This window comes from Mustelus asterias, chromosome 20 (genome assembly GCF_964213995.1).
Source record: "Mustelus asterias chromosome 20, sMusAst1.hap1.1, whole genome shotgun sequence".
Classification (NCBI taxonomy): domain Eukaryota; kingdom Metazoa; phylum Chordata; class Chondrichthyes; order Carcharhiniformes; family Triakidae; genus Mustelus; species Mustelus asterias.
This window is the reverse complement of record NC_135820.1, coordinates 3,153,888-3,179,182: the sequence shown is the minus strand read 5'-3', so window position 1 is coordinate 3,179,182 and position 25,295 is coordinate 3,153,888. Positions and strand designations below refer to the sequence as shown.

The window sequence follows — 25,295 nt, the reverse complement described above, 5'->3', positions numbered from 1 at the left end:
CCTGCGGCCCACTGAGATGGGCTGCAAGATTGGGTTGGCATGGTGACACAGTGGTTAGCACTGCTGCCTCGCAGTGCCAGGGACCCGGGTTCAATTCCCGGCTTGGGTCACTGTCTGTGTGGAGTTTGCACATTCTCCCCGTGTCTGCGTGGGTTTCCTCCGGGTGCTCCGGTTTCCTCCCACAGTCCAAAGATGTGCGGGTTAGCTGGATTGGTCATTCTCAACTCCCCCTTAGTGTCAGGGGGACTGGCTAGGGTAAATGCATGGGGTTATGGGGACAGGACCTGGGCAGGATTGTGGTCGGCGCAGACTCGGTGGGCCGAGTGGCCTTCGATAAGGCGTTCGATAAGGTCCCCCATGCAAGGCTTCTAGAAAAATTGAGAGGGCATGGGATCCAAGGGGCTGCTGCCCAGTGGATCCTGAACTGGCTTGCCCAAAGGAGGCAGAGAGTGGGTATAGATGGGTCTTTTTCTAAATGGAGGTCGGTCACCAGTGGAGTGCCCCAGGGATCTGTTCTGGGACCCTTGCTGTTTGTCATTTTCATAAATGACCTGGATGAGGAAGCGGAGGGATGGGTTGGTAAGTTTGCCGACGACACAAAGGTTGGTGGGGTTGTGGATAGTCTGGAGGGATGTCAGAAGCTGCAGCGTGACATAGATAGGATGCAAGACTGGGTGGAGAAGTGGCAGATGGACTTCAACCCAGATAAATGCGTCGTGCTCCATTTTGGTAGGACAAATGGGATGAAGGAGTACAATATAAAGGGAAAGACTCTTAGTCCGGTAGAGGATCAGAAGGACCTTGGAGTCCGGGTCCATAGGACTCTAAAATTGGCCCCGCAGGTGGAGGAGGTGGTTAAGAAGGTGTATGGTGTGCTGGCCTTTATCAATCGAGGGATTGAGTTTACGAGTCCGGGGATAATGATGCAGCTATATAAGACCCTCGTCAGACCCCACTTGGAGTACTGTGCTCAGTTCTGCTCGCCTCACTATAGGAAGGATGTGGAAAAGATTGAAAGGGTGCAGAGAAGATTTACAAGGATGTTGCCTGGATTGAGTGGCATGCCTTATGAGGATAGGCTGAGGGAGCTTGGTCTTTTCTCCTTGGAGAGCTGTAGGATGAGAGGAGACCTAATAGAGGTGTATAAGATGTTGAGAGGCATAGATCGGGTGGACTCTCAGAGGCTTTTTCCCAGGGTGGAAATGTCTGCTACGAGAGGACACAGGTTTAAGGTGCTGAGGGGTAGGTACAGGGGAGATGTTAGGGGTAAGTTTTTCACACAGAGGGTGGTGGGCGAGTGGCATCGGCTGCCGTCAGTGGTGGTGGAGGCGAACTCAATCGGGTCTTTTAAGAGACTCCTGGATGAGTACATGGGGCTTAATAGGATGGAGGGTTATAGGTAGGTCTAGAAGGTAGGGATGTGTTCGGCACAACTTGTGGGCCGAAGGGCCTGTTTGTGCTGTAGTTTTTCTGTGTTTCTATGTTTCTTCTGCACTGTAGGGATTCTGTGAGATGACAGATGGCCACTCATGTAGCCCACTCACTAGCCTAGGTTGCCCATCCCTGGTTTACAATATGCCAGTTTCTGCAGACTAACTGGCCACCTCACTGCCCACCTCCGTCCTGCGATAGGAAAGTATCCACACCCGTCCCCCACCCCCGCCCCCCATGCTCCTCCAACCGATACTCACTCGTGGTAATTGGCCTACCAATTACCTCTGGCATGGTGACTGCACTCGCCCGAGGCAGGCGGATAAAAGCCAGCTCACTGAACTCGCCATTTCCTCCTCAAAATGGAGACTGCGGGCGAGATTCTCTGGCCTCCCAGCCGAGTGTTTCTCACCGGCGGGAGTTGGCGCGTTGTTTCCGAGCGGTGGGATTCTCCAGTCCCGCCGCTGTCAATGGGAATTCCCACTGACGTCACCCCACGCCGGCGGGAAACCCATGGGTGGAAGATGCGCTGCCGGCGGGACTGGAGAATCCCACCGGCGTGAACGGCCAGAGAATTCGGGCCTACACTTCAATTCTTAATTCACTCAAAGCCAAGAACTTCAGGACACCCTGCACTGATGTGCAGCACTCAACATGAGTCTTCCTTTATTTACGGGTGTACTTTTCCTATTCTCTCTACAGACCTGTGACCAAGGTGGCGCATTCAACATGACAAGCCCCATTGTGCGAATGCATCGACTGTGGAATGATTGATTGGAAGGGTCTGTTTATCTTGAAAACTGTTGCTGCCAGATGGTTGAGCCCTTGATTGAAAAGGTAAAAGAGATTGCTGGAAACCTACGCAATATCAGATGAGGGCAGGGGTTTTGGCCAGTGCTTCAAACACGCAAGTTCACAGCAAAGAAGGAGGTCTTCAGCAATCCTGAATTAATCCTATTGGTCAAATGCACTCCCAATAGTCCACGTCATCTTTCAGCTCATGTACGGACAGGAGAGAGGGAAGGGCAAAACTAAACTCTTTTATTCTCTCGCCAGCTGTCTGTCAGAAGTGTTTTATTTTGAGATAGACTGTGGCACTTATTCCAAAAACCCTCTGACTGTGCAGTCAATTTTTAAAAATGATTCAGAGCAAACTCTCTTAAGATTAATTTAGACGCTTAGTTTATTTACACATTCAAACCTGGGGTAGAGGCATGATGATTACAACCACACACACACACACACACACACACACACACACACACACACACGCACACGCACACACACACACACACAAACACACACACACACACACGCGCACACACACACAAACACACACACACGCATACGCACACACACACGCACACACACACACACACACGCGCACACACACACAAACACACACACACACGCATACGCACACACACACACACACACACACGCACACACACACACACATACACACACGCACACACACACATACGCACACACACACACACACGCGCACACACACACAAACACACACACACACACACACACATGCATATGCACACACACACATGCACACACACACTCACATACACACACACGCATACACACACACACGCATACGTGTGCACACACACACAGACACATACACGCACATGCACACACATAAACATACACGCACACATACACACTCACACACACCCTCACACACAAACATGCACCCACACTCACACACACACACTCACACACACAGACACACACTCACACATACACACACACACTCACACACACATACACACACTCACACACACTCACTCATACACTCACACTCAGACACACACACACACACTCAGACACAGACACACAATCACACGCACGCACACACACTCACACACAGACACACTTACACATACATACACGCGCACACACTTACACACACACACTCACTCACACACAAACATACACTCACACACACACTCACACACACGCACACACACACACAGACAGACACACACACAGACATACACATACACACACCCACGCACGCACACACACTCACATTCACACTCACAGACACTCACATACACGCACACATAAACACACACACTCACACACACTCAGAGACACACACACAGACGTGCACACACACACACAAACTCGCATGTATACAGTAAAGACCATAAGACTTAGGAATAGAAGTAGGCCATTCAGCCCATCGAGTCTGCTCCTCCATTCAATGAGATAATGACTGATCTGATGTAATAATCCCCAACTCTACTTTTCTGCCTTATCCCCATAACCCTCGATTCCCTTATTGATCAGAAATCTGTCTATCTCAGCCTTGAACATTAATGACCCAGCCTCTACAGCCCTCTGCGGTAAAGAATTCCACAGATTCACTACCCTCCGGGAGAAGAAATTCTTCCTCATCGCTGTCTTTAATGGGTGACCCCCTTACTCTGATATTATGCCCGCTGGTCCCAGACTCTTCCACAAGGGGAAACAATCTCTCAACATCTACACTGTCAAACCCCCTGAGAATCCTGTAAGTCTCAATAAGCTCACCTCTCATTCTTCTAAACTCCAATGAGCACAGGCCCAAAGGGATAGGAAAAAGCATCTAACTTGACAGTAACCAAAAAGTCCAAACTCAGAGGGAATTCCTTCGTGGAAAAATTCCAGTTCAGATGGGTTGCTGGATGAAAGCAAAGGTTCAGATTTTCATTTAAGATGTTGGTAAGACAGTGAGGTAAGGTCCATCGTCAAGGACCTGATCTGCTTGGCAGGCAGTGGTCAGGGACTTCTAGATGAACAGGCTTCAAGGAGGGCATGTTGCAGGCTGCTTGGTCAGCCTAGTGTCCCACTGTTGAGGATCACACAGCTGGGAGGAGGGATGATTCCCAGGCCCGGAGGGTTTGGGGGTGGAGAACTTGTGGAGGGGTCACCTGATGTGGAAAGGGAGCCCTTGAAGGAGGCACTCCCACTCCACTACACGCCAAAGGCCCAAACAAGGTAACCTGCTGGACTTCCCCCCAAATCCCGCCCCTAAAATCCTCCCACCAGCCTCAACATTGAGGCCAAGTGGGCAGCACCCATTTAAGTGGGAAATAATTGATAACTTAACGTCCTCAATTAGGGTGCGGGAGAAGCCTTAGGCCTCAACTGGGGATGGGTGTGAGACCTTAGGCCTCAATTGGGTTGGGGTTGGGACCCGCGGCCTGTTTTGGGGTGGTGATGAGGCTTTAGGTTGGAGGAGAGGCCCTAGGCCTCTTTTGTGGTGAGGGGGTGAGGCCTTAGGCCTCAATTAGGCTGGAGGAGAGGCCCTCGGCCTCAATTGAGTGGGGGACAGATCCTAGGCCTCAATTGGATGAGAGAAAAACTTCAGGCCTCAATTGCGATGGGAATGAGGCCTTAGGCCTTAATTGGGTTGGGGTTGGGGGCCTAAGCCTCATGTGGTGTGGGGTAAGGCCTTAGGTTGGAGGACAGGCCCTCAACTTCTTTTGGGGTGGGCGTGAGGTCCTAGGCCTCAATTGGTTGCGGGAGAAGCCTCAGGCCTCATTTGGGATGGGAGTGAGGCCTTTGCTCTCAATTGGGATGGGGGAGAGGCCGAATGTTTAATTGGGTGGTGGAGAGGCCTTCGGCCTCAATTAGGTGGGGGAAAGACCTTAGGCCTCAAATGAGGTGGGGCTTAAGGTTTCAATTGGGGTGAGGCCCTGGATCTAAATTAGGATGGGGGAGAGATCCTCGGCTTAATTAGATTGTGGAGAGGTCTTAGGCCTCAATTAGATGAGGGAGAAACCTCAGGCCTCAATTGGAGTGGGACTGAGGCCTTTTGTCTCACTTAGAATGGATGGGGGGTGGGGGGAACTCTGGGCCTTAATTGGGTGACAGAGAGGACCTAGTCCTGTCCTGTGTAAAATTGCAGACGGGTTGGGGAAAGGAGGGAGGCAGAAAAGCCACCCAGGGAATCTTACAGGTATGCAACCCACCTGCCAGCCTGTCAGGGGTGGGGAGGAGGGGAGTTAAAATCTGCCCATGAGAATCAAACAAGGCGAAAAAGAAGATTTCCAAAAATTGTACCAGAATTTCAGGGAGAAAGGATGTACAGGCCGGGTGGCTTTCCTCTTGAACAGAGAGTCTTCAAAATTCTGAAAGGTTTTGAAAGCATCAAAACAGAAAGAGAGAGAGTGTGGGCTTCCCGAATGAGGAGGAGCAAACCAGAGGCTGTGAATGTGAGATCAGCAGCAAGAAATCCAACAGGGAGTTCAGGAGAAACTTTGTTACCCGGAGAGCAGTGAGAATGGGGGCTCCGTTACCACAGAGAGTGCTGGGGGACAAAGAAAGCTGGATAAACCACACGGGGTGAGGATGGATGGGCGGAGGTTGGAGGCCTGGTGGCGGGGGTGTTTGGGTATGAACTCCAGCACGAGCTGCTTGGGCCAAATGGCCTGTTTGTGTGCCGTGTATTCTACTTGGCTCCAATCAAAGCTGCTCTGTGAAACGCAGAGGCCTGTGAACAGATCAGGGCGTTCGGCTCTGCTAAACTAATTGGCAAAGCAGCTCAGCAACTCATTGTGTTTGCCTCCCGGTTATCGCCTTTATCAAGAGTAGAATTATGAAATAAAAGCAGGAAACGCTGGATAAACTCAGCAGCTCTGAGAGAAACACAGTTAAAATTTTCACATTTAATTAGGTCCAAAACATTAACTCTGTTTTTTTCTCTCTCTCTCTCCACAGATGCTGCCAGACCTGCTGAGTTGATCCAACAGTTTCCTATTTTTATTTTGGATTTCCAGCATCTGTAGTATTTTGCTTTTAAAGTCACAAGTAGGCTCACATTAACACTGCAATGAAGTTACTGTGAAAATCCCCTAATTGCCACATTGCAACGCCTGTTCGGGTGCACTGAGGGAGAATTTAGCACGGCCAATGCGTCTAACCAGCACGTCTTTCGGACTGTGGGAGGAAACCGGAGCACCTGGAGAAAACTCATGCAGACACGGAGAAAATGTGCAGACTCCGCACAGAGAGTGACCCAAGCCAGGAATTGAACCCGGGTCCTTGGTACTGTGAGGCAGCAGTGCTAACCACTGTGCCACCGTGTCGCCCATAATTATGCGAGTCACAATTATGGTCTGGCTTTGAAAGTTAGTTATCAGCACGCAATAAGGCATCAACGGCTTCTGCCATCGGGGAGGTGATGGCCAAGTGGTATCATCGCTAGACTATTAATCCAGAAACTCAGCTAATGTTCTGGGGACCCGGGTTCGAATCCCGCCACGGCAGATGGTGGAATTTGAATTCAATAAAAATACCTGGAATTGAGAATCTACTGATGACCATGAAACCATTGTCGATTGTCAATCTGGTTCACTAATGTTCCTTTAGGGAAGGAAATCTGCCTTCCTTACCTGGTCTGGCCTACATGTGACTCCAGAGCCACAGAAATGTGGTTGAATCTCAACTGCCCTCTGAACAGAGACAACTAAGGATGGGCAATAAATGTTGGCCAGCCAGCGACGCCCATGTCCCATTAATTACTGATTGAAGATTTGGAGATTGTGGATTGAGTATAAAGATGGCGGGAGAAACCTGAAGCCAAACCAAATGATGGGTAGTCTGGAGATTACGTTGGCACGTTCTCTCCGTGACGTTTTAATGCTGCCAATGCGTTTGTATGTGGCGCTCAGCTTCCCTGACCAATTGGAGCGAGAGGGCGCGATGGCGACCCATAGAGGTCTGTTTGGCTTTTTGACACCCTGCGAGAGTCAGAGCTGAGGTGTTTAGACAGAACCGGAAGGAACAGAAATGGAGGCTCATGTGGGTTTGAGCAACTCGGGTCCCTGGTGCTGAGAGGCAGCAGTGCTAACCACGGTGCCATCATACCGCCCTGAATCTGAATTTCCTCATAGAATCATACAGTGCAGAAGGAGGTCATTCGGCCCATCAAGTCTACACCGACCATAATCCCACCCAGGCCCTATCCCCGTAACCCGATGTATCTACCTTGCGAATTCCCCTGACGCCAAGGGGCAAGTGAGCATGGCAGTCCAAACACGCACACCTTTGGACTTCATATGGGAGAGACTTAATTAACCACCGTGGACTAAAACTGAGTACTGGTCACAGTTTGTGTCAGGGGAGGGACATGTTTCTCTACTTAGGACCCACCATGTTCCCCCCCACCTCCCCCCCCCCCCCCCCCAACACACACCCCACCCCCCGCCCCTAATATCACCACTGCCAGCGATCTCTGCGTCTCTCTGGTTAGGCCCCATTTGGAGTACTGTGAGCAATTTTGGGCCCCACACCTCAGGAAGGACATACTGGCACTGGAGCGGGTCCAGCGGAGATTCACACGGATGATCCCAGGAATGGTAGGCCTGACATACGATGAACGTCTGAGGATCGTGGGATTATATTCATTGGAGTTTAGGAGGTTGAGGGGAGATCTGATAGAAACTTACAAGATAATGAACGGCTTAGATAGGATGGACGTAGGGAAGTTGTTTCCTTTAACAGGGGAGACTAGGACGCGGGGGCACAGCCTTAGAATAAAAGGGAGTCACTTTAGAACAGAGATGAGGAGAAATTTCTTCAGCCAGAGAGTGGTGGGTCTGTGGAATTCATTGCCACAGAGGGCTGTGGAGGCCGAGACGTTGAGCGTCTTCAAGACAGAAATTGATAAATTCTTGATTTCTCGAGGAATTAAGGGCTATGGGGAGAGAGCGGGTAAATGGAGTTGAAATCAACCATGATTGAATGGTGGAGTGGACTCGATGGGCCGAATGGCCTTACTTCCGCTCCTATGTCTTATGGTCTTATGGTCTCTCTGTAGTTGGGACATAGCCTCTACGCCGGCACAGTGTTCTCGGAATCATGACTCATGGAACTATGTCCAGTGAAAGCACGCAACACCAGCTCTCTGAATAAAGCAGTCTATTGTTCAGTGCAAGGGAGGCATAAAACAACATCTCCAACAATGAATGTACAAAGCATTGCCTCGAAGCCAGAGATGTTCAAGGGAGTGGTGGGCAAAGGAGTTCAGGGAAGAGGGGAGAAAGAGAGATGGAGAGAGGGAGTTGGGGTCGTCTGGGCAGAGGAGCGTAGAGGGATGGGGAAGAGAATCGAGGATTCGGGAGAAGTGTCGGGATTGAGGACGAGGGAGACGGCAGTGCAGGGAAGGGTGGCTGTCCCCACACCACAGGGAATGCACTGGCTCAAGAAGGCAGCTCACCCACCCTCTCAAGGGGCAAGTGCTGGGCCTGGCCAGAAATGCACACATCCCATCAATGGATAAAAGCAAAGGGGAGAGTGGGAGGTGGTTCGGAGTTCAGGAAAACACGAGCATCACTAACTGATCCATGGCTAACACAAACACTGTTAGCCATGTGTTAGGGGGGCATGCACTTAAGGTGAGAGGGTGAAAGTTTAAAGGAGATGTGAGGGGCAAGTTTTTTACTCAGAGAGTGGTAGGTCTCTGGAACGTGCTGCCAGGGTGGTGGTGGTGGAGATACGATAGGGGCATTTATGGGGCTTTTAGATAAGCACATGAATATGCAAGGAACAGAGGGACATGGACCAAGGGCAGGCAGAAGGGATTAGTTTAATTTGGCACCATGTTCATCACAACATCATGGGCCGAAGGGCCTGTTCATGTACAGTTCCATGTTCATAGAATCCTACAGTGCAGAAGGAGGCCATTTGGCCCATCAAGTCTGCACTGATCACAATCCCACCCAGGCCCTATGCCCATAACCCCCCATGCCTTTACCCTAGCTGGCCCCCCTGACACTACGGGGGCAATTTATCATGGCCAATTCACCTAACCCGCACATCTTTAGACTGTGGGAGGAAACCAGAGGCAGCCCACGCAGGAAACCCACGCAGCCACGGGGAGAACATGCAAACTCGGCACAGACAGTGACCCAAGCCGGGAATCGAACCCGGGTCCCTGGCGCTGTGAGGCAGCAGTGCGAACCACCGTGCCACCGTGCCGCCCCAAATGATGGGAAGAAGATATAAGTGAAAGCAACAAGCATAACTGAAACCTTCATCTACAAAATGGATATACATTCTTTAATGGACACCAGGCCTATCCAGCGCAATCTCATCGAGGGTCCAATCGACTGAGACCTGGAGGCCCAGAAATATTGTTCTTGGAGCCCTGGTTAAACCAGGCTTCCTATCAGAGTGACTAACGGCAAGACAAGGAGGGCCCCATGTTGTGGAAGAGCTGGGTTGGAGTTGGTTGGCGTAGCCAGCGTGGTGGTGCTGTGCTCCAGTGGTGTTTGCCTGCGGTTACACCCGCTCTCTCCGCAGCAGTAGAAGCCCAGATTTGGATCGATGTCGTAAACCTGAAATATGTTCGGGTCTCTGCAGATATTCTCTGCAATGCAGCCTTTAATGGTTGTATTCTGCACCTTCTTATCTGAGCAAACAAAATGGAGGGTTAGAATCCGGCAAAGTTAGAATCATAGAATTATCGATGCCTACAGTGCAAAAGGAGGCCATTCAGCCCATAGGGTCTGCACTGACTCTCCAATAGAATAACCTACCCAAGCCCTCTCCCTGCAAGCCCATGTATTTACCTATCAATTCTCCCTAACCTTGGGGTAATTTAGCATGGCCAATCCACCTAACCTGGACGTCTCTCGGACTGTGGGAGGAAACCGGAGCACCCAGAGGAAATCCACGCAGACACGAGGAAAACGTGCAGACTCCGCATAGACAGTCGTCCAAGGCAAGAATTGAACCCGGGTCCCTGGCGCTGTGAGGCAGCAGTGCTCACCACTGTGTCACCGTGCCGCCTGTTCTGGGCACAAAATGAGGCCATTCAGCCCGTCATTTCTATCTGGCTGTTTCAGAGACCAGTCTACTGCAATTCCACACCCTCAGTCTTTGTCCATGACTCTATGCATTCCTCAACCTCAAACACAGATCCAATTCTTTTCAGGTTAGCTGTGGAGTCAGCTTTTCAGGCAGAATATTCCAGAACCTGATGAGTCTCTCAGTGAACAAATAATAGGTCATGGTGGAGCTGTATAAAACGCTGGTTGGACCACAGCTAGAGTACTGTGTGCAGTTCTGATTGCCACATTATCGGGAGACTGTGATTCCACTAGAGAGGAGATTCACCAGGATGTTGCCTGGGCTGGTGTGTTTTAGCTATGAAGAGAGTCTGGTTGGCAAGTAGACTCTGACTGATAGGGGCGTTGCCATGGCAAATGCACCAGTTGACGGTGACTGACAGTTAACCGCCAAACATTGTTTGAAATTTAAACATGGCAACTTGACTCTGATTGGCCGAGGCATTTTCCTGAGGAATGAACCGGTAATCAGCTATCACTTACTTTGTTTAGCCGAAGTTTTAGTAAACTTCCACTGCATCGTCTCAAGAAACCCCAGATCTCTCTTAAACCATGGAGACCCAGGACTGTGCGCAATACTCTAGCTGTGTCTTTGCCAGAGCTTTATAAAGGTTCAGCCTAACTTCCCTGCCTTGGTATTCAAAACACCCATTTATGAGACCCCAAATCCTACATGCTTTGCTAACTGCTCTCTTGGTCTGTCCTGCAACCTTCAGCCATCTCAGCAAATGAAATACCAGTGGCCCCCTTTAGGACTGAGCCACTTAGTGTATAATATGTTGCCCTATGCCTTCTGACAAAATGTATCACCTCACCCTGCTCTGTATAAAATTCCATTGGCCACTTGGTCTGCCCATTCCATTGCCCAACGATGTCCCATTGCAGTCGACTAATATCTTCCTCACTGACTGCCATACCCCCAAGTATGCTATCAGGGGCAACTTATGAAATTTTGTTCTGTGTGCCAATATCCTTAACCTTTGTATCAAATCACAAAGCATGGATGTTGGAACCACCGTCTAACATCTTCAGGTCTGAAAAGTAACTATTACTTTCTAGTTCAGCATTTTTGCCTTCGATATATTCTGGTCTCTATCCATAATTACTCTCAAGCAAATTCTGTTAAGATTAGTATTAGCTAGATGCTCCCCAAATGTTAAACTTAGCAAATTCAACACTTGTCGGACAGGAGACATATTGATGAGAAAGTTCTCCTCTATGCATCAGAAAATCCTCTCCTCCTTTAGCAGTACATTTTTCCTTGCCTTTTTAGGATAAATAAACTCTCCTAATATTGTGTTACCCACTTCAGAAATTGGCCAACAGATGTTCTGATTTATTTCTCACCTCACTGTTTGAAACTCTGTGAAGAAACTTCCCAACATTGTAGCAGAATTGGTGTTATGTTGGTTTCATATGATGTTTGCGTTATGCCACTGTTGTCTCATTGCTATGTCAGTATTATGGTGGCGTAACACTGGTGGTATGTTGGTGATATGTTGCTGGTATGTCACTGTTATGTTAATGTTATGATAGTGTTATACTGGTAGCATGTCAGTGTTAGGTTGTTGTTATGTCAGTGTGACAACTCTTTGCCTTCAAGGAATGTATTCCAATCATGTTTCCCTGCAGGATGTTTCTAGAAGGCCCTGGAATTTTGTTGGCACCAGGTTGTCTGTGACCAGTGTCCATTATTGCTGAGGCAGTATAATTGATATCATGTTTATTTTCAATCTGGAATAATGCAGTGTTCTGCGGTTTTAAAGGTCCTTTGGGGATTGCTGAGTGGAGCTGATTTGGGGATGATTGTCAGGTCAGGTATCTGGGGACAACTTTTTTTTAACAAAGCATTCCAAGTTTTTAGTTTCATTCCTCAGTTGCTGCCAGGATCTGGTGGAAGAAGGCAATGTCTCTTTCTCTCTCCAGAGGCTTTTTGAAAATTCCAGGACTGGGGAGCCTCAGAGATTTGATCCAACATTCAAAGGACCAGTTCACAGCAGATGTTAAAAAGCTGAAGATCGTGCTTTTTGTGCTAAGTCTGTAGGAGGTTGCATGTCTGTGGAATGGTGTTTGACTTGGAACAGCAGACATAGCTATCTGTTAAGAGTTATACTGAGTCGTGTTTAAGTCTTGTAATTGGTAAAAGTTATGCTAATTCTTTTTGTTATATTCTAACTGTGTTCTTAAATAAACTTTGTTTGATTAAAGCTCCCTAGTGGGTCACTTGAATCATACCTGGAGTGAAACACCTTAGGCTCACTCGTGCCAAATTCAAATGTAAAACTTAGGGTCTCGGCTATCTTCATAAAACAGCTTGGAGTTTCTGGACTGGGCCTTAACACAGTGTTATGGCAAGGTTATGCTGATGGTATAGAATCATAGAATCCAACAGTGCAGAAGGAGGCCATTCGGCCCATCGAGTTTGCACCGACCACAATCCCACCCAGGCCCGATCCCCATCACCCCTTGCATTTACCCTAGCTAGTCCCCCTGACACTACGGGGCATTCAACCTAACCTGAACATCTTTGGACTGTGGGAGGAAACCGGAGCACCCGGAGGAAACCCACGCAAACATGGGGAGAATGTGCAGACTCCACACAGACAGAGACCCAAGCTGGGAATCAAACCCGGGTCCCTGGCGCTGTGAGGCAGCAGAGCTAACCACTGTGCCACCGTGCCGCCCCGTGTGTCCGTGATATGTTGGTAATATGTCAGTGTTACGTTGGTGCTACGTTAATGTTAGGATGGTGTTACGCTGCATGTTGTGTTGGGGACATGCCAGCATTGCGTTGTGAGGTAACAGACGGAGCAAAATCTAAGACTCACAAGTGACTGAAGCGTGAAGACACCTCGTCTGCATCCCGACACACTTAACCATTGTCTTGGGATCTTCACATGTGCTGGCGAAAGGTGATGCACAAGCGTAACACTCGAGGCCGTTCAAGGTGGTGTTTGCCACATCTGAGCGACACAGAAGAGAATATATATTTGATTCTTCCAGACATCGGGCATTCCGAGACAGACATTCACTTGGGATAACATTAACAACCAGAAATTCAGTTCCACTCATCCCAACAGAACTCAGAATAATTTGGGACTGCCGCCGTAACAGTTGTCCTATGATAAGGCTAATTAAATTGGGTGCACATTCTCTGGGGATTAGAAGTGTTGGAAAGGAGATCCCATTGAAACCTATCAGATTCCGAAGGGACTGGAGAGGGTGGACACTCAGGGCGGGAATTTGCGGCCGCACTCGCCCCAAGACCGGAAACCCCGCCCCTAGGTCAACAGACCATTGCATAGGCCGTGTCCCGCCCACTACGATTGAGATTGGCATGATTTTATCACCTTGCCATGCCCCGTGAACAGTATGGCAAGTCTGGAAGCGAGCATGCAATGCCAAATATCCCATAGGCGCCCGGTGTCTGATGGGCTGGGTTTCCGACCCTCCCATCCCAGAAAGGGCATGAAGCCAATTAGCATATTTAAAGCAGCATTTAAATATACAGAGTCCATTCGGAACCCAGCGCACGGAATCTTCCGGCCTTCAGGCGTGGCGCTATAACAGTGAGAATCAGTCCAGGGCTCCATTAGAGCTGCCCTGGCACGATGGCCAAGCCAGGGGGCTGAGAGGCCAGTGAAGCCCTGGAGTGAAACACCTTATGCTCACCCGTGCCAAATTCAAATGTAAAACTGAGGGTCTCGGCTATCTTCATAAAACAGCTGGACTGGGCCTTAACACAGTGTTATGGCAGGGTTATGCTGATGGTATAGAATCATAGAATCCTACAGTGCAGAAAGAGGCCATTCAGCCCATCGAGTCTGCACCAACCACAATCCCACCCCAGGCCCGATCCCCATCACCCCTTGCATTTACCCTAGCTAGTCCCCCTGACACTACGGGGCAATCAACCTAACCCGCACATCTTTGGACTGTGGGAGGGAACCGGAGCACCCAAAGGAAACCCACGCAGACACGGGGAGAATGTGCAGACTCCACACAGACAGTGACCCAAGCCGGGAATTGAACCCTGGTCCTGGGCGCTGTGAGGCAGCAGAGCTAATCACTGTGCCACCGTGGTCAGGGGCATGGCCATTGGGAAGGGCCCACCAGTGCCCACCAGCGCCAGGGTGCCTGGCAGTGCCCACCATGCATGACAGCAATGGTCATCAGGCACCCTGATGACATTGGTTGGGCCACACCTGTTGTGCAGGGATGGATTATGGAGAGGGGGGGGGGCATGCCGGGGTCCATGATGGGGAGGGGGGCATGTCGGGAGTCCAGCAGGTAGACCCTCGAGAGGGCCCTGATGCCCCAAAGCATGTCGGGGGCTGCAGGAGCGTGCTGCCAATGAAGGGAGTGGTTCTGATGTCCGTGGGAGAGTAGGAGGGGACCTCCCAGTGCACTGTGGGATTGGGGTGCCATTGTGAAATGGCACCCAGGCTCTCTGCAGCTGGCTCACTGGTGTGTTTAGCCTCCACTCCCCTCAGTACCAATTCCCAACACACCGGAAAGTGACTCAGTGTGGAAAGATTGCAATGCGGGCCACGCCTGAGAGGACGTCGTGCTTCATCCCAATTGTCCCACCTTTAAGACACTTAAACCGGAATGTTATGGCTGTTCCCACGCTGGTGGGATATTCCCATCCCACTGCAGGGAACGGAGATTTGGCGCCAAATTCTTCAATTTTGATGCAGTGGGAGAGTGGTGTGAGCCGCCAGTAAGATCGCGCCCCTGGAATTCTTTTGAGAATATTCCTCCCATTGTTTCCACTGGTCAGAGAATCACGGGGGCAAAATCTCAGGATAAGGGGCTCATCATTTCAGACTGAGATGAGGAGAAATTACTCCACTCAAAGGGTTGTGAATCTTTGAATCCATCATTGAATACGTTGAAGATTGTGACAGACAAACTTTGGGTGCCGTCTACAAGATGCACTCCAGGAACTCACCAAGGCTCCTTAGGCAGCACCTTCCAAACCCATGACTGCTGTCATCTAGAAGGACAAGGGCAGCAGATACCTGGGAACACCCCCACCCGAAGGTTCCCCTCCATAGCAACTTCATGGAATCCTACAGTACAGAAGGAGGCCATTCGGCCCTTCAAGTCTGCACCGACCACAATCCTACCCAGGCCCTAACCCCACAACCTCACGGTTTACCCCAGCTAATCCCCCTGACACAAAGGGGCAAGTTAGCATGACCAATCCACCTAACCCCCGCACATCTTTGGGCTGTGGGAGGAAACCGGAGCACCCAGAGGAAACCCATGCAGACACGGGGAGAAGGTGCAAACTCCACAAAGACAGTGACCCAAGCAGGGAATCGTACCCGGGTACCTGGCGCAGTGAGGCAACAGTGCTAACCACTGTGCCACCGTGCCGACTTGGAAATATATCGGCCATTCCTTCACTGTCGCTGGATCAAAATCCTGGAACTTTCTCTCTAACAGCACTGCGGATGCACCTACACCTCCGGGACTGCAGCGATTCAAGAAGGCAGCTCACCACCACCTTCTCAAGGGGCAACTTGTGATGGGCAATAAATGCTGGGCCCAGCCAGGAACGCCCACATCTCTTGAATAGATGAAAAGACAGACTTTTTTGGCCTCTTGGAGGATTAAGAGATTATGAGAAGCAGAAGGGAGAGTGGGTCTGAAGGCCATGATCGGCCATGACCATATTGAATGGCAGAGCAGACTCGATGGGCTGAATGGTTTAAAGTTTATTGATTAGCTTCACAAGAAGGTTTACATTAACACTGCAATGAAGTTACTGTGAAAATCCCCTAGTCACCACACTCCGGCGCCAGTTCGCCGGTACACCGAGGGAGAATTTAGCATGGCCAATGCACCTAACCAGCGCATCTTTTGGACTGTGGGAGGAAACCGGAGCACCTGGAGGAAACCCGTGCAGACATGAGGAGAATGTGCAAATTCCAGACAGACAGTGGCCCAAGCCAGGAATTGAACCCGGGTCCCTGGCGCTGTGAGGCAGTGGTGCTAACCACTGTGCTACCGTGCCACCCATCTACTCTTGCTTCTTATCTCTTGTGTTCTTATGGGATGGCGGACTGAGCCCAAGGAGCCAAACGGCCCCACTACAGCTGCTATTTCGAATGCTTAAATGTAAGGTAGACTGAGAGCCTTTCCCATGTCTCTGTGACAGGTGAGGCCACCAAAACACGCAGTGCTGTCTGCTTCCATGTTTGGTTTGTCCCGAAACAGGTGATCGGCCTGTCACCTGAGCTTAAGGGGCGCCACTCCGCATCAAGCTCGAGACTCTTCCACTCTTAATCAGCCATTGGCACGCTGGAAGGAGTTACAGGTTGATGGTCAACAATACTTGGCCATGTTATGAGGCCACCATGGGACATTGAGTGGGACTTTAAACCCAGAGATTTGAACCACAGAGGCAGGGACACTAACCACGCAACCTCCATGTTCAAATATATATAGGTGCTATATGAATGCTGGTGAAATTGTCTATTCTAAATTCTAATTGTGCGTGTTCTGGAGCCCACTCTGTATAATCAGCACTGCCAATATTCTGTCTCGACTGGGCAAAGCAAGGCCAGTTTGTCCTCAGTCTGTGACACAGGCCATGAATATTTAAAGAGAAATCTAGCTGTAACATCCTTGGGGTTACCATTGACCAGAAACTCAACTGGACTCACCGCATAAACACATTGGCTACAAGAGCAGGTTAGAGGTTAGGAACACTGCAGCGAGTAACTCGCTGCCTGACTCCCCAAAGCCTGTCCACCATCTACAAGATACAAGGAGTGTGATGGAATACTCCCCACTTGCCTGGATGGGTGCAGCTCCAACAACACTCAAGAAGCTTGACACCATCCAGGACAAAGCAGCCCGCTTGATTGGCACCACATCTACAAACACCCACTCCCTCCACCACTGACGCTCAGTAGCAGCAGTAGGTACTATCTACAAGATACACTGCAGCAATTCACCAAAGATCCTTAGACAGCACCTTCCAAACCCATGGCCACTTCCATCTAGAAGGACAAAGGCAGCAGATACATGGGAACATCACCACCTGCAAGTTCCCCTCCAAACACTCACCATCCTGACTTGGAAATATATCACCGTTCCTTCACAGTCACTGGGTCAAAATCCTAATTTCCTTCCTAACGGCATTGTGGATCAACCCACAGAACATGGGCAGCAGTGATTCAAGAAAGCAGCTCACCACCACCTTCTCAAGGACAACTAAGGATGGGCAATAAATGCTGGCCAGCCAGCGACGCCCATGTCCCACGAATGAATAAAAAGTTTCATCACTCATGGTCAGCGTCTATGTGGAGTTTGCACATTCTCCCCATGTCTGCGTGGGTTTCCTCCGGGTGATCCGGTTTCCTCCCACAGTCTGAAAGACGTGCTGGTTAGGTGCATTGGCCATGCGAAATTCTCCCTCAGTGTACCTGATGCGCGATTGATTCACACGGGAGGCGAGGACGTACCCGGGAATAAAGGCTTTTATTCACAACAAGAATAGAGCACACTGCTTAACAATACTATGATGTGGAGATGCCGGCGTTGGACTGGGGTAAACACAGTAAGAAGTTTAACAACACCAGGTTAAAGTCCAACAGGTTTATTTGGTAGCAAAAGCCACACAAGCTTTCGAGGCTCTGAGCCCCTTCTTCAGGTGAGTGCAAGTTCACCTGAAGAAGGGGCTCAGAGCCTCGAAAGCTTGTGTGGCTTTTGCTACCAAATAAACCTGTTGGACTTTAACTTGGTGTTGTTAAACTTCTTACTAACAATACTATCCCAGACTAAGGGCTACTAGGAAGTAGCAGTGACCTTTATACTCCTGTAAGAAGGCGGAGCCAAACGGAGTGTACCACAGAACAATGCTAACAGGTGGAACACCCCAACCCTAACCCCAACAGTAACAAGAGTAACGTATGTACAAGTACCCATAGTGGTAACCATCTATGGTTCACCACAGTACCCAAACAGGCGGCGGAGTGTGGCGACTAGGAGATTTCACAGTAACCTCATTGCAGTGTTAATGTAAGCCTACTTGTGACTAATAAATAAACTTTACCCTTACTTTAAGAGCAATAGCTAGGCCAGGTTGCCATGGGGATATATTTCTGAGAAGATACATTTTGGTAGGACGGATAGGGCGGCCACATTCTCCTTGAAAGAATAGGAGCCAGATTCTCCGGCCTCCCAACCACACGTTTCCCGCCAGCGGGAGGTGGCTTGTTGTTTGCTGGTGGCGGGATTCTCCAGTCCCGCTGCTGTCAATGGGAATTCCCATTAACGTCACCCTACGCTGGCGGGAAGCCCCCGAGCACAGGTGCGCTGCCGGAGGGACCGGAGAATCCCACCGGTGTGAACGGCCAGAGAATTCCGGCCTAACTGTATTCTTTTCCACAGCAAGTGCAACTCGCTGCATACGAGGTGGTGGGAGAAGCGGGAACCGTCAAGAGGAAATTGGATGGGTGGTTGAGGGAGAGTGGATACAGTGGACCAACTAGACGGCTGGATGGCAGCAATGGGCCGTGAACCCTTCTACTTTGACATGATGACCCTGTGAGCCCCGACTCCCGTAAAAAACTTGCCAAACTTTGACAATCTGCGCATCAAGTTACACCTTCCCCCGAACAGGTTTGTTCCATACCTGGGATTGTTTGGTTGTTGCAGAGGTCGGATTGGCAGCAGCTGTCTGCCATGGTCGCTGCTAATGTCCCGCCATGAAAGGACAGATTTCCAGTACAGTTCCCACACCCATAAATGTAATATTTTGTCGAGGTTCCAGCTGAGGAAATAGGAATTGCATTGAGTTAAAGTTCGAACACAACGTGAGGACAGATTCCTGCCCCTCGCCTCCTGTCGACAGTTGGTTCATGCAACGTTTCACTCCGACTGGGAAAGACGGTCTTCAAGAATCCCACTCTCATTGGTTCTCTGCAAGACTAACAAAGCCCTCTCCTTTCCTTCTCTATGAACGGTATGTTTTAGATAGATAGGATAGATAGAAACCCTACAGTGCAGAAAGAAGCCCTTCGGCCCATCGAGTCTGCACCGAACACAATCCCACCCAGGCCCTATCTCCATATATTTTACCCACTAATCCCTCTAACCTACACATCTCAGGACTCTAAGGGGCAATTTTAGCATGGCCAATCAACCTAACCCGCACATCTTTGGACTGTATGGCGCGCAAGAAACAATATTGTAAATACTTTAATCAGGCTATTGAGGTGGGCTTGTTAGAATATGAACTCCCTGATTAAGGGACAAATTGATGGGTCAATCAGGGAGCCTCTTGCTTTGTATTTTACCAGGAGTGTCAGTTCCTCTGGGACTCCTGGTGTAGCACTCTGTATGCTGTTGTCAGACTTGTAAAGGAAGGGATTTTGGTGAAGGGATTTCTACCTCTGAGGACTTATTACAAATACTTTTCACTGTATCCCAATACATGTGACAATAATAAATCAAATCAAATTACAGGGAAAGGTCATTCAACCCAAGGTTTTGTTGGTCTTCCACCTAACTTCACACAACCCAACATTTTCCACCCTTGAGAAGTCACTTTGGTGAAATTAATTTTAGGTTTACGAAGCTTTCAATGTGTTGTGTGAGGCAGCATGAGGCAGTGGTGCCAACCACTGTGCCGCCGCTGCCCACCTCTGGCATTTCCTGGGTAACTAATCCTGGAAGACACTCGGGTGCATCCAAAATCTCCGATATTAATCCGAGTTTCAAGTGGTCCCCGATGTAGGTTGGGTGCCCAGGTGAACTTCAGTCATTAGAACAATGCTCTGCGTCACCAGGTGCTCCGTAGGGCAGCACGGTGGCACAGTGGTTAGCACTGCTGCCTCACAGCGCCAGGGACCCAGGTTCGATTCCCGGCTTGGGTCACTGTCTGTGTGAAGTCTACACATTCCCCCCATGTCTGCGTGGGTTTCCTTCGGGTGCTCCGGTTTCCTCCCACAGTCCGAAAGACGTGCTGGATAGGTGCATTGGCCGTGCTAAATTCTCTCAGTGTATCCGAACAGGCACCGGAGTGTGACAGCTAAGGGATTTTCACAGTAACTTCATTGCAATGTTAATGTAAGCCTACTTGTGACAATAATAAATAAACTTTAAACTTTACGAGTGATGCTGCACTTACTGATTATTTCCACTGGGGGGCACTGTCACTCTCCTGTACCCTGGAGATTACCTTCAGAATTAAATAATATTGGCCCATATCTTCCATTCCCCGGGGAGTCATAAATGGGGGGCCCCCTGGAGGTGCCAAGTTAAAGATTGTACAGGAAGTGCCCCAGAAGTTCACCTGGGCACCCAACCTACATCGGGAACCACATGAAACTCAGATTAATATCAAAGACTTTGGAGTGTCTTCCAGGATGAGTTACCCAGGAAATGCTAGAGGTGTTTTCCCACAATTCTGTTAGCTTTAGGATAGTGATGGAAAAGGATGAGTGGTGTCCCAAGGGTAAGGTGTTGGATTGGGGGAAGGCTAACTTTATTGGGATCAGGCAGAAATTGGCAGCTCTTGATTGGGAGAGGCTGTTTGAGGGTAAATCCACATCTGGTATGTGGCAGTCTTTTAAGGATCGGTTGTTAGGGCTACAGGACAAGCATGTGCCTGTAAAAAAGAAGGATAGGAAGGGTAGGATTAGAGAACCGTGGATAACCAGGGAAATTGAGGGACTGGTCAAAAAAAAAAGAGAGGCGTATGTTAGGTCCAAGCAGATAAAAACGGAGGGAGCTCTGGAGGAGTACAATGAAAGTAGGAAAGTACTCAAACGGGGAATTAGAAGAGCAAAAAGGGGTCACGAAATGTTCTTGGCAGACAGGATTAAGGAGAATCCCAAGGCATTTTATTCATACGTTAGGAACAAAAGGGTTGTTAGGGAAAAAATCGGACCTCTCAGGGACAAAAGTGGGGACTTATGCTTGGAGCCCAAAGAAGTAGGGGAGATCCTAAATGAATACTTTGCGTCGGTATTCACAAAGGAGAGGGATGTGTTGACTGGGAGTGTCTCGGAGGGGAGTGTTGAACCGTTGGAGAAAATCTCCATTACAAAGGAGGAAGTGTTAGGTTTGTTAGAGAATATAAAGACTGACAAATCCCCAGGGCCTGATGGAATCTATCCAAGGCTGCTCAAGGAGACGAGAGGTGAAATCGTTGGGCCTCTGACGCAAATCTTTGTCTCGTCACTGGACACAGGTGAGGTCCCAGAGGATTGGAGGATAGCCAATGTGGTCCCGTTATTTAAGAAGGGTAGGAAGGATAACCCGGGTAATTATAGGCCGGTGAGCTTGACGTCCGTGGTGGGGAAGTTGTTGGAGAAGATTCTTAGAGATAGGATGTATGCGCATTTAGAAGGAATAAACTCATTAATGATAGTCAACATGGTTTTGTGAGAGGGAGGTCATGCCTCACTAACCTGGTGGTGTTTTTTGAAGAAGTGACCAAAATGGTTGACGAAGGAAAGGCCGTGGATGTTGTCTATATGGACTTTAGTAAAGCGTTTGACAAAGTCCCTCATGGTAGGCTAGTGAAAAAGGTTGGATCTCATGGGATAAAGGGGGAGGTGGCTAGATGGGTGGAGAACTGGCTTGGTCATAGAAGACAGAGGGTGGTAGTGGAAGGGTCTTTTTCCGGCTGGAGGCCTGTGACTAGTGGTGTACCGCAGGGCTCTTTATTGGGACCTCTGCTGTTTGTGATTTATATAAATGATCTGGAAGAAGGAGTAACTGGGGTGATCAGTAAGTTTGCGGACGACACAAAACTGGCAGGACTTGCAGATAGTGAGGAACATTGTCAGAGGCTACAGAAGGATATAGATAGGCTGGAAATTTGGGCAAGGAAATGGCAGATGGAGTTCAATCCTGATAAATGCGAAGTGATGCATTTTGGTGGGAATAATGTAGGGAGGAGCTACACGATAAATGGAAGAACCATAAAGGGTGTAGAGACGCAGAGGGACCTGGGTGTGCAAGTCCACAGATCTTTGAAGGTGACGTCACAGGTGGAGAAGGTGGTGAAGAAGGCATATGGCATGCTTGCCTTTATAGGACGGGGCATAGAGTATAAGAGTTGGGGTCTGATGTTGCAGATGTATAGAACGTTGGTTCGGCCGCATTTGGAATACTGCGTCCAGTTCTGGTCGCCACACTACCAGAAGGACGTGGAGGCTTTGGAGAGAGTACAGAGGAGGTTTACCAGGATGTTGCCTGGTATGGAGGGGCTTGGTTATGAGGAGAGATTGGGGAAACTGGGGTTGTTCTCCTTGGAAAGACGGAGGATGAGGGGAGACTTAATAGAGGTGTATAAAATTATGAAAGGCATAGATAGGGTGAACGGTGGGAAGCTTTTCCCCGGGTCGGTGGTGACGTTCACGAGGGGTCATAGGTTCAAGGTGAAGGGGGGGAGGTTTAACACAGATATCAGAAGGACATATTTCACACAGAGGGTCGTGGGGGCCTGGAATGCCGGGCAAGGTGGTGGAGGCGGACACACTGGGAACGTTTAAGACTTATCTAGACAGCTATATGAACGGAGTGGGAATGGAGGGATACAAAAGAGTGGTCTAGTTTGGACCAGGGAGCGGCGCGGTCTAATTGTTCCTTGTTTCTCGTTTCAAGGCTTCATTCTATGATCATCTTGCTGGTGCCAGTACAGAGCGAAACTGCGGATAGTTGGGAACCTGTCTCGGGGGCAGGGAATTCATATGGTGTTCGTGGAAGTGGAAATGACTAGGGTTGGGAAGCATTTTCCGATCAGGGCCAGTGTGATCTCCTGGACTCGTTTCGATCGCCTCAGGGGGTCGGAGAGGAATTTCCCAGATTTTTTTTCCCCATATTGGCCCTGGGGTTTTCACTCTGGGTTTTCGCCTCTCCCTGGAGATCACATGGTCTGGAATGGGGGGTTGGGGGTGAGTTAATAGGTTGTGATGAACAAAGCATCATAGCTGTGAGGGACAGCTCGGTGGATAGGATATTGGTATGTAGATAGGCTGGAAGATTGGGCGGGGATCCTGGATTCAGGATTCAATCCTGGACCGGGGAGCGGCGCGGGCTTGGAGGGCCGAAGGGCCTGTTCCTGTGCTGTATTGTTCTTTGTTCTTTGTTCTAGGTGGGGCAGCATGGTGGCACAGTGATTAGCACCGCTGCCTCACGGCTCCAGGGACCCGGGTTTGAATCCCGGCTCGGGTGAGTGTCTGTGTGGAGTTTGCATGTCCTCCCCGTGTCTGCGTGGGTTTCCTCCGGGTGCTCCGCTTTCCTCCCACACTCCAAAGATGTGCAGATTAGGTGGATTGGCCATGCTAAATTGCCCCTTAGTGTACAAAGATGTGCAGGTTAGGCGGTAAATGATGTCCACCCACCCTTTCTATCCATAACTACCAAAACCTTCAGGTTTCCCTGCCTTTATACTCTGTTTTTTTTAGTTTATTGATTGTTGTCACAAGTAGGCCTACATTAACACTGCAATGAAGTGACTGTGAAAATCCCCTAGTCGCCACCATCCATCCCTGTAAACCATCGCCAACCCCTACAACCCTCCCTATCTCTGTAACCTCCCCCAGCCCCTACCACCCTCCCTATCTCTGTAACCTCCCCCAGCCCCTACAACCCTCCCTATCTCTGTAACCTCCCCCAGCCCCTACAACCCTCCCTATCTCTGTAACCTCCCCCAGCCCCTACAACCCTTCCTATCTCTGTAACCTCCCCCAGCCCCTACAACCCTCCCTATCTCTGTAACCTCCCCCAGCCCCTACAACCCTCCCTATCTCTGTAACCTCCTCCAGCCCCTACAACCCTCCCTATCTCTGTAACCTCCCCCAGCCCCTACAACCCTCCCTATCTCTGTAACCTCCTCCAACACCTATAGCTCTCCCTATCGCCGTAACCTCCTCCAGCCCCTACAACCCTCCCTATAACTGTAACCTCCTCCAGCCCCTACAATCCTCCCTATCTCTGTAATCTCCTCCAGCCCCAATACGCCTCCCTATCTCTGTAACTCCTACAGCCCTTACAACCCTCTCAATCTCTGTCACCTCCTCCAGACCCTATCACCCCCTCTCTATCTCTGTAACCTCCTACAGCCCTTACAATCTTGCTTCAGTTGTACAGGCATTGGTGAGACCACATCTGGAGTATTGTATACAGTGTTGGTCTCCTTATTTAAGGAAAAATGTAAATGTGTTGGAAGCAGTTCAGAGAAGGATTACTAAACTAATACCAAGAATGGGCGGGTCATCTTACGAGGATAGGTTAGACAGGCTAGGCTTGTAGTTTAGAAGAGTAAGATGTGACTTGATTGAAGCGCTTAAAATTATGACAGGTATAGGAAAACATAGAAGCATAGAAGTTCGGAGCAGGAGGAGGCCATTCGGCCCTTCGAACCTGCTCTGCCATTCATCTCGATCATGGCTGATCATCCAACTCAATCGCCTAATCCTGCTTTGTCCCCATAACCTTTGATCCCATTTGCCCCCAAGTGCTATATCCAGCTGCCTCTTGAATGCATTCAATGTTTTGGCGTCAACTACGATAGAATTTGGAATTAACTATTATAGAAGTGACAGGGCGGATGTGGTGAGGATGTTTCTTCCTGTGGGAGAATCTAGAACTAGGGATCACTGCTTAAAAATAAGGGGTCACTCATTGGGACAGATGAAGAGGTTTCTTCTCTCAGAGGGTGGTGAGTCTCTGGAACTCTCTTCCTCAAAAGGCAGTGGAAGCAGAATCTCTGAATATTTTTAAGGTCCAGTGAGATAGATTCTTGATTAACAAGGGGGGGGGGGAAAGGTTATCGGGGGTCAGCAGGAATGTGGGGTTGAGTTTACAATCAGGTCAGCCATGATCTTATTGGCTCGAGGGGCCGAGTGGTCTACGCCTGCTCCTAAGATGTTCTCCTCGTGTCTGTGTGGGTTTCCTCTGGGTGCTCCGGCTTCCTCCCACAGTATATGTAACCCTCCCTAACTCTATAAACTCCTTGAACCACTATAACCC

At 49.6% G+C, this 25,295-nt stretch overlaps 1 protein-coding gene and 1 long non-coding RNA gene across 3 annotated transcripts in view; both read right to left on the bottom strand.

Annotated features, from left to right (window-relative positions):
* The window catches only part of LOC144508381 (uncharacterized), a 43,600-nt gene extending 37,993 nt beyond the window's left edge, over positions 1-5,607 (bottom strand). Inside the window, exon 1 of the long non-coding RNA XR_013500270.1 lies at positions 5,500-5,607. This is a non-coding gene — a long non-coding RNA (uncharacterized LOC144508381). The remainder of the gene's footprint in view (positions 1-5,499) is intronic.
* A 3,867-nt stretch (positions 5,608-9,474) lies between these two features.
* The window catches only part of LOC144508377 (urokinase plasminogen activator surface receptor-like), a 75,492-nt gene continuing 59,671 nt past the window's right edge, over positions 9,475-25,295 (bottom strand). The window contains exons 7-9 of one of the 2 annotated variants that reach the window (XM_078236243.1): positions 18,943-19,080; positions 13,118-13,252; positions 9,475-9,850 (exon numbers count right to left, since the gene is read on the bottom strand). In XM_078236243.1, coding sequence (XP_078092369.1) covers positions 9,591-9,850; positions 13,118-13,252; positions 18,943-19,080 — 533 coding nt within the window. In that variant the 3' untranslated portion in view covers positions 9,475-9,590. The remainder of the gene's footprint in view (positions 9,851-13,117; positions 13,253-18,942; positions 19,081-25,295) is intronic. The other variant, XM_078236245.1, reaches the window with a different exon arrangement.